The 14899-nt window shown below is 38.1% G+C and overlaps 1 protein-coding gene across 1 annotated transcript; it reads left to right on the forward strand.

Annotated features, from left to right (window-relative positions):
• Positions 1 to 10083: 10083 nt before the first annotated feature.
• On the forward strand, positions 10084 to 14674 carry LOC109704957 (beta-glucosidase 26-like). The gene is made up of 11 exons (XM_020225716.1): positions 10084 to 10405; positions 10513 to 10571; positions 10797 to 10872; positions 11135 to 11206; positions 11335 to 11422; positions 12135 to 12378; positions 13048 to 13163; positions 13256 to 13473; positions 13581 to 13612; positions 13918 to 14020; positions 14150 to 14674. The coding sequence occupies exons 1-11, from the start codon at positions 10159 to 10161 to the stop codon at positions 14425 to 14427; spliced, it is 1533 nt and encodes a 510-aa protein (XP_020081305.1). The 5' UTR covers positions 10084 to 10158; the 3' UTR covers positions 14428 to 14674.
• Positions 14675 to 14899: the final 225 nt, after the last annotated feature.

The raw sequence follows: 14899 nt of genomic DNA on the forward strand, positions 1-14899 counted from the left end.
GTAGCGGTTGTTGCATATATACTTCTATTTCTTTCTTTACAGTTGTCTTGTTACTATAGTTTTGATATCCTTGTATGCTTGCAGTTGTACATTACAGTAGCGGTAGTTGTGCTTTCATATATATATCTCATTCGTTCATTATCGTTGCTACTGTATTTTACTTACCCATACTGTTGTTTATCTCTTCCTGATCCGGTGAGTACTCCTCGCCTTCTTCGGCTTGCGGTACCCACTGGGAGGGGAGACATGTTTACATATTCTCACCTCCCCCACTATTTTTCAGGTACTGCAGACGTTGAGTTTTGGGACGAGACGTGAGGTACGTTCGTAGCGGTCGATAGAGCTTCCGATCCAGGTTATCGGTTTAGTTTTATCCCTACTATTCTGTTGTTATAGCTTAGTCAGTTTATATGGTTCAGTATTTTTATTACATTGGAAAATGTGGATTTCTGGATTTTGTAAAATAAAAGGTTTTCTACCTCTCGTGGTAGCGTTTTTAAAAGAATAAAGGTTTCTGTGTAGGAAACAGCTTTCAAAAGGTTTTCGTGAATTTATATTTAAACACTGAATGTAAAACTGTTATGTGAATGCATGAATGTATAGTTATCTTTATATTCATTTGGTTGTGGTTGTTTCCTGGCTATACTCTTGTACTTGTGTGACGCCGTGCAAGTACAGGGGAGACTCTGTCCGTGTGAACAGTGGATTTCCTGTATTTGTGGCGGATCTGGCATACTCTGGGGTTAGGTTTAAAAAAAAAAAAAAAAAAAAAAAATTCAAACGCCTTTCCGCTGTATTTCAAACAAAAAGGGGACCCCGGGGCGTGACATCTAATTTTGCAAATATTTTTCTAGAATTTATTTTTATAATTATAATACTTATTTATAAAAAAAGTTTCACCAAATATGGGAAAAACTTCTTTAATCTGAAAATTCAGTGTTGATGTTATAAAAAAAACATTAATTGTTAAAAATTAAATCTAATAATTATGATCAATTTTATCAAAAGAGCAAATTTTGACATCAAGAAGATTTTTCTCTGTTGGAAATAATAATTCAAACTTAATTTAAAATTTAGTTAGAGATAGAGTATATCCAAATTATACATTGAATAGGATTTGTACTTATCCAAAATAAAAGTTGGGTATAAAAGTTGGGTTTATTATCTGTTATGATTAGATGGCTATATTGTCACGCCCCGGGCTGCACAGTCCCCCAGGCACGCCGACAAATCCGCCGTATACAAGAGAATTTCTCCGGTATACGAAGCGTAGCTGAACCTGTATAAACATACAATACTACAAGCAGTAGTATAGAGCTGAAGTAAACTATAAACAAGCAGCTAGAAATAACAAACATTATATACATACAACAGCCACGGATACAAAAGAACACTACTCACTCCAGCGAGTTCAACTGTATGTACAAGAGTGCCCGAACAAAAACTGTCACTACCTGCAGCGGGAGTCCTCTAGCACTGTACTCGAAGGGTAGGCTCTAACTCGCCACGCCTTTCCCGCGGTCCGCCTCAGAAGGAGCAGCAGCCGAAACAGAAGGCCCTGCAACATCGGTGGAAGAAAGAGGGCGTGAGAACTACTATAAAAGCAAGTAGTCCTCAGTGGGTGCCGCCCTAAACAACATCGGTCCACCCACTAAGTCTACAGGGTAAGCAAGATAGAAGAAAATGAAGCTGAAAACTCTCTACAGCTACAAGTCGCTATGCTATCATGCCCAGAACTAACACCTATAGACTCAAGTCAACCAGACCCAATCCGAAGGGGACTGTGAACGCACCCGTCCCTGGGACTGCGCACCCGTCCCGTGCCCGGTTGTGACTGCACAGCTACCCCCACTCTAAACCTCAGTGGAGAGCGAGTCCAACCTGCACTACCCGACACCGACGCGAAAGCACAAAGCCTAACTCCGGAGTGGCACTCGGGGGAGCTACCCAGCCGAGTATGCAGGGTAGCTCTGTCGAGCTCAATCAGGCCCTAACCAGCCAAACCCAAGTAACCAAAATCGACTTTGGGGCCCACCGCCTGCCCCGACGGCGCCCGACACCCCGTAACAGTCTACACTCAGCTAGTATAAGCTCGGCGTCCCAGCACGAGCACAAACACAAGCTACACTATCCTGGGTATCCATCGCACAAAGCCCGCGACGATACAATGCAATACGGCTCCTAGAGCTAAATCCGGCAGTGTATGTAAATGACGATCAATTCGGGGTTTTCTCCTAAGTCAAATCCAAGTCCAACAAGTATCAATTATCATCACTCACTAAGCATGCTCCCAATTCAGGTTTTTAATATACTAATCCATGAATTTGAGCTAGCTCATTTAGGGGCTGTTTGGTTGCACGCATTTGCAACTGCAATGCAGTTGATTGCAGTTGCAAATGCGTGCAGCCTTAATTTCTTTGTTTGGTTTAGTGTAGTTGAGTTCAACTGCTGCAGTTCGAACTACATAAGAAGGTCCAAATGCTGCAGTTGGAACTACATCCAAATTGGCCGTAGTTCCAACTGCAGCAGTTGGTGAGGGATAGGATCACCCACAAATTAACAATAATAAATAAATAAATAAATAGCTAAATAAATAAATAATATATGTATATAGGTAAATAAAAATACTTGTAAATAAACTCATACTAATAAAATTTTTTAGACAATACAAGCTTTGTGCAAAAAATTAAATTTTTTAAATTTATTTTATTTAAAATATAAATATAGTTTTTTTAAAATTTTTTTATAGAATGTGATCGTGTATGTTAATTTAATAAGTTTTAATTAATTATAATTATTAAATTTGATAAAAAAAATGAGAGAATCGTTTAAATTTTAAAGTTTGATTTACATATTAAAATTAAATAAATTAAAAATTTTAAATGTGTCGATTAATAAGTTGAAGAATATTATATATATCTACTTATTTATTTATAAATAGTAAATTTAAATGATTAATAAACTTATACAATTATTTTATGTTTAGTGAGGGTAATCTCACCACTCTCTCTGAAAATGTGATAAAATTCACAAATACAACTATCAGCTTCATATTACCAAACAGAAGAAATGTAACTGCAGCAGTTGCAACTGCGTAAAACCAAACAGACTAGGTGTAGTTACAACTGCAGCATTTGCAACTGCATGTATTTTCAACTACACTGTTTCTGCAACTACATCCAACCAAACAGCCCCTTAGTGTTCAACGAACAAAGCATACAAGTCGACTAATATGTACTTAGAGGCAAAACCGATGAACCCACCTCTCAAGCAACTCCTGGCAGCGAAGAAAGTGGCCCGGATCCAAATTGATCCCTCGCTGGTCCGTCGAAGTCCCCGGTTCTCCTGCTGCGAAGAGGTAAACCCAATTACACTCAAAATCACGAAATCTGCCCAGAAAACAGCAGCGAAGAAAGCATTAAATCCGACCAAGCTAACCTCATCCAAATTCAGCAAACAGGGGCTCTGAAGCTTCGTCTCGAAGTCACGGATCCAATGGCCCAGGTTTCGCTGAATTCCGACGCTCCTACGCAGAGAACGGGCCAGAATACGAAACGTCGACGCTGGAACCTGCGAAACAGCATCTCTGAAATCTGCTAGGCAAACAGCAACTCAGTAAAAAGGGATTTCGACAGAGCAAACCTTCTCCAAATCGGGCGAGTGAGGATCCTATGGATTCGTCTCGAAGTCTCAGTTCCAACGAATCAAGTCGCGTCACGTTCCGATGCTCCTGCGCGGAATACGAGTCAAAACTCTGCGGGTCGATGCTGGAATCAGCAGCAGCAGCAGTGCAGTTCGATAATCGTAGAAGTTTAAAGCCATAAAAGCGATCTCGAGGAGCCACTCACCTCGACAAACCCTCCCTGCGAGCAGCACCTCGTCGAGGATGGCAAGGATCGGCTGTAGCACGGCCTCCTCGCAGCGTCACCTCGTCGAAAACTCGCTCGATCCGCTCCGCGGCGCGTCGTCGACGAAGCTCGAGCTTCTCTTGAGCTCCTCCAACACTCTAGGTTGCTAAGGGAAGTAGAAGGAGAGGAAGAAGAAGCACAGCAGCAGCATGAAGAAGCTCCCCTCTCTCTCTCCTCTCTGCTCCAAGGTAAGGGTTAAAGGGGGGTGATATGACAAGATGGCCAAAAAGTCAACTTGCACCCTGCTTCCACTTTGTACCGGTACAAAACCCCCCCCTGTACCGGTACAAACAGGCAACCCGAGAGCCTAGCTGCGCGGGGCTATACCGGTATAGCCCTAGTGGTTATACCGGTATAGCAATCGATGTTGTACCGGTACAAACCCAGATTTGTACCGGTATAGCTCACTGAAAATCTGCTATTTCGCAGATCTTCAAGATACACGCTACTCTCAAGTTCCCACAAGGCCCGTTTGGCGTCCACTTCGCGCCAACGCGACCCGGACTTGTCCCGACACTCTCCAGAGCTGTCGACAAGCCTCAGCTAAAATTCCAGGTCTCTACATATATATAGTTAGGCATTGGTTAATTAGATGAATAAGTTATAGTAGATATGGCTGTTTATATAGGTGTTGTCCAAAATGTAATTAATTGCTTATTAGTTTAATTATCTTCCTCCTCCTCTAATATCTTTTCTCCATATTATTTTATTCGCTTTTAGATCTTGGGTTATACAATTAGTATCAGAGAAAATCACGCTTCCAACAAGTGGTATTAGAGCCGGAAAGTACCATTTGGCTTATAAACCAGATGATAGCGTATTCGAAAAGAATATAGATCCAATGTACCGGATAGCTACGGCAAAGTCAAGTGACTCGTAGATGATCAACGAGGGTGACGTTCAGTGAAACCAAAGTAAAGAAATCACTTTGAAAAAGTTGGACTTCGCACAACAAACGATAATAGGTGGTTGTGATGCTTGACGAAAAGAGAGCAAGGAGAGCCTGTGAAGAAACTCAAGAAGACTTGACTAGATAGCGAGAAGAGCTTGGTGTAAGGTATCGGCTCCTCGGAGTATCGTACCAACCTTGATCAAATGGATCAATGTGTGGTAAAGTGAGCCTAGGGACATGCTCTGTATCTGGTCCCGAAGGGTTTCAGTTTGTTAAAAGAGACCCCGGATAGTGTCTGAGAGGTTTTACCATTATCCGACGAGAAAACGAACTCAAAACCTGGGAAAATTGTAGTCTGGGAACTGTGTACCGGTAATGTAGCTTAGTACCGGTACCTGATATAGATGCAGAGAAAGTCTGCTCTCGGGTTTGAGTTTGGGGCCCTGTGTACCGGTATTGAATTGAGGCAGTACTGGTACTGGGAAGCTTTGGTACCGGTACTGATGGCCGTGTACCGGTACCCAACAAATAACCCGAGAAGGGTTGCTCTCGGCTTTGGTTGCAGCGAAGCTATGTACCGGTATTGGAAACCGCGTACTGGTACTGGAGTACCCGCGTACCGGTACTCAGTCCCGTGTACCGGTATCCAGCGGCCTGCGCAGAAAGGCAGCTTTCGGGTTGAGATGTCCACCCGGGGGTACCGGTATCCAACCCCGTGTACCAGTACCCAGTGTAAAATGTGCATATTTTGAAGGGTTGCAAATGTAAATTGTTGAAGGACCTATTTGCAATTGTGGGAACTTATAAATAGCCCCCACACCCTTCTTTCTTCTCCACAGGCTGAGAACACCCTTTTTCTTCCCCTCTTCACATCTTCCTCTCCTTCTTTCGCTAGGATCTCTCCAACAAGATGGATTGGAGGGATTTGGAAGGATTTTGGAGCTTGGTGGAGTAGAAGAGGCTCTTCTACAAGATGGAGCTTGAGGTTTAGAGGTGACCAAGGTAAGGGTTTGCAAGTATAACCTAGGGTTTGCTTTGGTTGACCCAGGATCTATGTTTTTAGGGTTCTTGTGGATTAGAAACCTAGAATGATCCATGGTTTCTCATGGGATTGGTTCTTCACCATGTTAAAGGAAATCCTAGGGTTGAAATTAGGGATTTTGTAGATATGGGGTTTATAGTGAAATTGATTCCTTAATTCTTTAATTGAAGGATAAATCGACATGTTGGGAAGTTCAAAACTAAGTTCTTACGAGCCTACGTCGAGCCGTTGGAGAAGAACACCGTTTTCCGTTTGTTACCCTTGGGTCGAGCAAAGACGGTATCGTAAAATCGCGGGACTTGGTTTCTCGCCTCTTAGCATCAAACCAAGGTGGGTGGTACTATCCGAAACAATCGGACTTCTCCCTATGTCTATGTTACTATTGTTGGCCATATATGGATATAATGTTTAAATGTAGACTCATACATTGTAGAGTAGTGTGTATGTCATGTACTCATTTTTTGTATGCTTTTATGGTAAATGTAGAAAATGTGAGATGGAACACAGTTGTATATGCATAAGGATTGGGTCTTGAATAATGGAATCTTTATAATGACATGAACCGAAGGTGAACATAGACAATATGGTGGCATTTGGGCTAGAGAAATTGATAGCACTCATGGTATTAGATGTTAGGGATTGATAGATCCCTGAGTATTGTTGTCCCTAGTTGGTAGGGTATCCTCTAGTTGGAGGATTAGATTATACTCACATAGCGTCTGTCGGCTTGGCAGTGGTCGCTCCACCTGAGCAGTGGACTCCGGAGTTGTCACATTTTGGGTTAACGTATCTAACCAGCAGACGGTCCCGGATGAGTGAGTTGGGTGTCTCCTCATTTGTGGGATTGGTTGTGAGTTAGGCTTAACCTTCGGGTTGGCCAGTGAGATTGGGTTACAAACATATGAATGACATGCATCATGAGTATAATGGTTACTTATTTCATTTCATATTGTTGAGGCATAATAGTATGTTAGTATTTATTATTCTTGTATATTCCTCTACTTATGCCTGCTTAGATCTAGTGAAAAAATAGGCGGGGTAGGCGGCCGAACCCTTTGAAAACTTCTTTTAGTTTTCACCCCATTGTTGTACAGATCCTAGTCTTAGCGGAGTGGCCGAGAATCATGGCAAGGGCATCGCGTCCTAGGTAGCAGACTTCCCGTGCATTAGTATATCTTGTACATACCATGTGAGAGTTATGTTGTATTTTGGAGAGAATATGTAGTGAGAAAACTCGTGTATAAATCAAACAGTTGTATTTTGGAGAGTTGTAAATGTTAAGTAAATGAGTGGATGTAACAGTTTAGTTAAATTTCTCTCTTTCTCTTGTTATTTCTCTCGCGCAAATCATATATGTTATTTGTTTTTACCTGGGCAAAACTAAATGTACATGATGTTGTTGAGTCTTGGGGGGTACAGAAAAAATTCTGTCCGTTCGGCAGTCTGTGCGCGTGCCCGAACCGACCAAATTGGCAGTTGCGGGGCGTGACACTTGGCAAGCAAGCCGAAATACAAAAAATTCGACGAGATCTCGATGAACTAAGGACGTCATCCAAACTGAAAGTTACAAATTTGAAACTTATTTTTCAGATTTTCAAGTTTTCATTATGGATTTAGATTGGTTTATTCAACCTAACTTACCAAAGTTCTATGGAACGAACTTTAAACGATGAAAAATCATCATTCGATGTTTTTTTGAATCCTAAGATTTGTGGGATGAACTGGAGAATAAAAATTATGCAAAAGAATTTGGTAAATAAAAATTTAGAAAAAGAGATAGAGAAGTTCTATCATATATTTTTCAAGCAGTGGATTTATCGTTGGTTGGAAAATTTTCAACGATAAAGGTGGCACGAGAAGCGTGGAGAATACTATCGAAAATTGGAGGAGAATATTTGTAGGAAGAGAATGAAATTCAAGAAAAAGAAGAAATTCAACCAAACGGCGAAATACAGAAACCTCAATTTGGAAAGAAGAATATAATCAAAATCATAAAGAAGATCAGATTCGTGAAAAATATGTTGATCAAAATGGTGCGACTTAGGCTGACGAGAAAGTTCACAATGATAATATGATTGAAGAAATTTCTGTTGATGAAGAAATTATGCAGTAAAGCAGGGAGAAAATTTATCATTATTTTGATGTGATCGAAGACTCAGATTACAAATTAGACTAAAGAAACCAAAAAACATATGAAAATTCACACGAGATCAATGTACCGAATAAACATCTGTGTCGATCAGACTTTTCTCGGCTACCACAAAATTACAAAATTCATCTCAATCCAATTTTTTCAAAATTACATGTTTTTCAAGATATTTGTAGGTATTGGCAATTTGTAAAGACTGATGCATATGATAAAAATTATTAGTGACCAAGATTTCAACCATGGCAATATTATTGGACGGGCATCATACTGCACAACTCGAACATGACGACAACAACAGCGACAGAGATTGCAAAATCAAAATGCGCATTTCACGGAGTTCGCAGCTTGAAAATAAAGTTTGGATTAAGGAAGGATGTTGGAAATAATAATCCAAATTTAATTTAAAATTTAGTTAGAGATAGAGTATATTCAAATTATACATTGAATAGGATTTGTACTTATCCAAAGTAAAAGTTGGATTTATTATCTGTTATGATTTGATGGCTATATATAGTTAGGCATTGGTTAATTAATTAGATGAATAAATCATAGTAGACGCTGCATAGGTGTTGTTTAGAATATAATTAGTTGCTTATTAGTTTAGTTATCTTCTTCCTCCTCCAATATTTTTTTTCCATATTATTTTGTTCTATTTTAGATCTTAGATTATACAATTGGTATTAGAAAAAATCACGCTTTCAACTATTGAAAATAAGGGTCTTTTATTTTATTTTAGCTATTCTACTACTGTTAATCGCCATAAATGGATGAACTACAACTGAGTGGTTCGTTACATACTTTAAGGACCTATTTGGCTTTTAAAATTTAAAATTTTATGGGACATGCTTTGAATTCTCACGTTTCTAATTCAGAAAAAGTATAAATTTCTATCAAGTTAGATTTCTGTAATTAATCAAACATAAAAATTAATAATTCTTAATCCTCATTTTTAGAGTTTTTTAAAATACCTCGAACCACACATGCCCTAATAAAAGTTTAGATACCAAATATATATAAATTTTAAGTTGAATAACTATACCTATTTGTAACGGGACGAAATTTTATATATTTATGATATATTTAACACGAAAAATAATAATTTAATAAAAGATAAAAGTTTAAATCAAAAATTAAAAATAGTAAAAAAATAAAAATTCAAAACTAAAAAATTTGAAGTTAAGACGCCATTGGAAAATCCAACTCTGTATGGAAAGAAAAATGCCAACGGCATATTTCATTTTGGATATATATCTTATATTTTATTTATTTTATGAGTGGGATTTTTTTTTATCAATCATATTGATATGACCGGTAGAGAAATTTCTCTGATCAGATGAACAGGGATAGAATTTTAGTGAGAAGCTCTCGACGATCCTGATTGGAGCACTTCTGATTTGCTATCATGTGTTAATTTTACTACTATCCATATTTTTTGAAAAGAATTAAAAGTTTGTTTCGTTACGTTAATTGTTTTACGTAAGAAAAAAGAAAAATCATAAACAAATTAAAAATGGGTCAATCGACAAACTAAAATTCAAAATTAAATTTTAAATTTTAAAATAATTATAAATTAAATTTTGATAACTTTAATGTAAATACATACTTAAATTATGGATTCATCAAAATTCAAAAAATTATAAAAATATTCGATGTATAAAAAAATTAAAGGATAATATAGAATATTAAAGATATTTTTTAGTAAAATATAAGGTATAAGTTTATAAAATATAGTTTTTATTATAATTTTTTAGGTAAATATAATTTACAAATTTATATAAATTTAAAATAAATTAAAATAATTATGACTGTATGTATAAATATTTTTTATTGGTGTACGAATCGTATTGCCTGGTATCGAAATTCACGGGAGGAAGAGACAGGAGAATGGGTGGCGTTGTTATCGGATCCCTATTTTCCATGCCTGTCAATTTGGAAACTGTACCTAACATGATTCCACAGATAGGGCTCTGTTATTACAGCGAAATTACTTTTGCCTATCTGTTTTTATCTCGCTTTTTATATTCTTTCTACTATAAATAAAAGAAGATAGGACGGTACCAGTACGACCCTCCACTCTTCAATTATTATACTATCTGTACTGCCACTCAAGTACTCAACTCAACTGAGCAAGATTAGTAAGCTGCTAAGCAGACGACACACCGTGAAGATGAAGATGAAGATGAAGATGAAGAAGAAGTTGAGTGCGGTCTTCTTCTTCTTCTTCCTTTTCGGGGTGCTGGCGGGGGCGATCCGCTTCTCTGCGGCAGAATACAACGGGACGGGCGGGCTGAGCCGCGCGAGCTTCCCGGAGGGGTTCGTCTTCGGCACGGCGTCGTCGGCGTACCAGGTCGAAGGGATGGCCCTCAAGGCTGGGAGGGGACCTAGCATTTGGGACGCATTTGTTAAGATCCCAGGTCATATTCTTCACATGTTAATTAAATAATAGTTCATATATATTAATATGTATGATGGTTATGCTGTATTTTATTTATGTAGTATTATTTTGTTTGTTTATGGGCAGGTAATATTCCGAATAATGCTACTGCCGATGTCACAACCGACGAGTATCATCGCTATAAGGTAATTATGAAAATGAATTGTTTCTTTCTCTGTTGCGCCTTTTGCAAAATGGGATCGAACTGGGATAAAATTAAAATCCCCAAACCCAATTTAAATTTCAGGTCCCAAATTGGTTCATAACTAACTAAGCATGAAGAATCTGCTTCTTCTTTAATGTTCTTTCCTCGAGGATCATAATTTTTCTCTTATTTATTGTATCGATTAATCTGCTTTCTTGTGGCACAGGAAGATGTAGACATAATGAAGGAGATGGGCTTTGATGCATACCGCTTCTCAATCTCCTGGTCCCGCATTTTCCCAGGTACCAACAATTAGTGATCTTTTAAACTTGTATTTCGGCACCATTTGGAGGTGCATGTAGTTTGAAATACAACAGTTGGGCCTCCAACTGCAGCACGCAGATGCACCTGCAGCAAACCGAGCAAAATATTTAGGTTTCTAAGTAGTTGCATCTGTAATGCAACTTGAAATGCAAGCAACCAAACAGCCCCTCATATTCGTAACAGAAATAGCATTGTGTTCTTGCAAATATCTTTATTGAAACTTGTTCTCCATCTATTCAGAGGGGGTTGGGAAGGTCAATTGGGAGGGTGTAGCATACTACAATAGGCTTATCGACTACATGATCAAGCAAGGTACATTCCCTCTGAAGCATTTTTCTTTTTCTTTTTTAAGTAAAGTTCTCAAGTAGATGATTTTAAGTCAATAAATTCTTAAATGATATACTAAACTGAGAAACTGAGAAATATTCATTATTTTGTAGGCATCACTCCGTATGCGAATCTCTACCACTATGATCTCCCATTGGCGCTTCATGAGGAGTATCTTGGCTGGTTAAACCCGAAGATAGTGTAAGTTCGAGTTGTGTGTGTGTGTTTTTTTTTTTACATCCTATTACCGTATTGTTCTATTCTGCTAATCGTTTCTCTTTCCCTATTCTATTACTTATTCTTGACTCATTCTAGCATTATGGTCCCGTTAGTTGCAATTTGTATTTACAGACGGGAATTGATATTAATAGAGCTAGTTTTGCTACTGACAGAGCAATATTTCACAAATCTTAACCAGATACATTTTATCTATTCACAGTAAAAATAATTCTTATTCATAATAGTATGACCAAGGTGTCTGCATAATGCTTTGTTTGGATGTCGGAATAAGCTATCCAAAAACTAACTTCTTCCGTTTAAGAATTTTGTAACATGATTGTAAGTAAGGAATTTGATTTTTACTCCTTCGAAGGGCTTGTTATCCATAATTTGGTAGGATAGCGTATTTTACCTACGATGTGATTTCTCTTATCCAAAATATGACTTGAAAGCCTAATATAGTATCAAATTCTAAACATTTGATTGCACTCCCTTTAAATCAAATGTAGAAATTTCAAAGGAGAAATACTGAACAAGATATTCATGCATCCAAACAGGGCCTAAAAGTAATTTGTCCTGTAAGCAAAGATGGATTAGCTTTTTTTCTCATTCATTTTTTTTTCTTACTGTAATTATTGTTATTTGTTTTTGATATCTGTATTTTGATATTTGTGTTCGCGACATGTTGATTTAGGCCTGCATTCGCGGACTATGCCGACTTTTGCTTCAAGACATTTGGGGATAGAGTGAAAAACTGGTTCACAATGAATGAGCCGAGGTGCGTGGCGGCTCTTGGGTATGATAACGGTTTGCATGCCCCGGGAAGGTGTACTGGTTGTAAAGCAGGGGGAAACTCAAGTACAGAGCCCTACACTGTGGCCCATCATCTCATCTTATCTCATGCTGCTGCGGTGAAGCGATATCGTGAGAAGTATCAGGTATATGTCTGAGCATGTAACTGTCCTTCGATTTCTCTATCAGCTTGGTGTTCTTCATATTCTTACACCTCAGAAATTTTCTTTTGCAACTTCTAAACTTTTATAGGGCCTACAAATCAAGAAAGGTGTCAATCAAGATCTATTTTCAAAATAATTTGTTTGTTGTACTTGCTTGCCAGTAGTTTGAGAACTGATTTTCTTCCTAATTTGACCTACAAGATTTCTCTTTTCTTGGAGAGTAGATCACACACAAAAGGAAGTCACAAAAGGAAGTTTGTTAGTGAATACTCCTTACATTCATATTGTGAAGTTGTTCTCAGTTGGGAGCTTGAAAAATGGCTTATTAATAAGAGGATGCTGGAACAAAATCTTGTTGTTTGGAGATTCCCTGGACAAATTTCTAGCTGAGAACAACTTTGTTTTTTACATTGGAAACGTTTCTTGTGTTACATTGGAAAGCATAGAACAACTTGCAGTTAGTTACATTGGAAACCTTTCTTGTGTTACGTAGGAAATCATATAGTAACTTTTGTTAGTTACATTGGAAACGTTTCTTGTGTATTTCATGTGAAAGGCACGACTAATTGCTCTGCTATCTCAGTTGTCATATTAGATGCTGTTAGTTAATCAAAAAGCGACAGAATATTTATGAAAATTAACTATTTTCAGGCTTCTCAAAAGGGAAAGATTGGAATACTCTTGGACTTTGTATGGTATGAGCCTCATACTTACTCTGCAGAGGACAAAGCAGCCGCTCAAAGAGCCAGAGACTTCCATCTTGGATGGTAAAATCACAAAAATATTTTAACTAATACCTAACTTGTCATCATCATTAAGAAAATTGAGTATTTACAAACACGGTTTCAATCTATTGCAGGTTCCTTCACCCGATTGTGTATGGTCACTATCCAAACACAATGCAAGAGATTGTCAAGGACAGGTTGCCCAAGTTCACTGCTAAGGAGGTTAAGATTGTTAAAGGTTCGTTCGATTACGTGGGCATCAATCAGTACACCGCTTACTATATGGGGGACCAAAAACCGACCAGTGGTATGGAAGTCAGCTACTCAAATGACTGGCATGTTAATTATATTTGTGAGTTCTCTCTGGCCTCTCGAGTGATTATATAGACTTAAGTACATGCTGATGGTGTTTTAACAATGCTATACTAATCCCTTCCATTTCTGAACTTTCCTTTGTAGATGATCGTAATGGTGTGGAAATCGGAAAACTGGTAATTTTATACTCATTACTAGCATTGATATTGACTTATGAACTATTTAACTTAGCCATAGATGTGAAGGACTCTTTTTATTCACTCTCTTTCACAATCATAGTTTGGTATTATCTTCATTTTTTTTTTCTCTCTCTTTTACATTCGTAGTTCTGTATTATCTTCATTTCTTCTCATTCATAGATTTCAATCATTCTTGTTTTTTAGCACAAGAAGGTGACACCTACACAACGTCGTGATCTTCTTTATTTAGCATACATGAAAGGAATTTTGAAAATCAATTAGTTTTGGATTTATTGATGCAGGCAAATTCATATTGGCTTTACATTGTTCCATGGGGAATATACAAAGCTGTGACTTACGTTAAGGAGGCATATAACAGCCCAACAATCATTCTTGCTGAAAATGGTATTAACAACTTAAAATTTAAATCTATCCATCTCTCTATGTTCACTTCTATCTGCAATTAACAAAATGTCGCAGATTAACTAAAATCAAGCATATTCTCGGCTTTGCTGTTTTTGACGATGAATGCAGGAATGGACCAAGCTGGTAACGTGACTCTTCCTCACGCATTGGAGGACACAACAAGGATCAACTACTACAGGAGCTACTTGACCGAACTACGCAGTGCGATGGAGCAGGGCGCCAATGTGATCGGCTACTTTGCGTGGTCCCTGCTCGATAATTTCGAGTGGAGGTTGGGGTACACATCGAGGTTCGGCCTAGTCTACGTTGACTACAACACGCTCAAGCGATACCCCAAGAACTCGGCTTACTGGTTCAAGAGCATCATTCAAAAGGAGGGGCATTGAAGTTTATTGATTGGATTTTAGGTTTTCACGTGGTCTCAGTGTCTTATTTATTATTTATCAGTAAGCTTTAAATAGCTCAATTTCCTCCCAATTTGGCTATCTATAGTTCAGTAGCCATTTGAGACCTTTAGTTCAATTAGTTTCTCTTTTCCCTTTAAAAATACTGAATCAGTTGTAGAAATCCCTTTTCTTTGTGTGCCTTTATATTTAGAGGGTCTCTGTTTACAGTCTCCCTTTTTTTCAATAATGGATGATATTCAAATAAAGCTATGATGAATTTCTTCTCCTGTGTGGATTGTAATGTGAACGGAGAAAGATTGTTAGAAATTGAACAGTAAATCATAGAGGAAACTTCAAAATGCCTTGGGCTGGCAAATAAGTGAGGCCAGCTTGTGTTCGGTCGCGTTCGGCTCAGTATTCAGCTCGCTTGAGCTCGACTTGAATTAAATGACCCAAGCTTGAATAGAAAAAA

This window comes from Ananas comosus, unplaced genomic scaffold (assembly GCF_001540865.1).
Source record: "Ananas comosus cultivar F153 unplaced genomic scaffold, ASM154086v1, whole genome shotgun sequence".
Lineage (NCBI taxonomy): Eukaryota > Viridiplantae > Streptophyta > Magnoliopsida > Poales > Bromeliaceae > Ananas > Ananas comosus.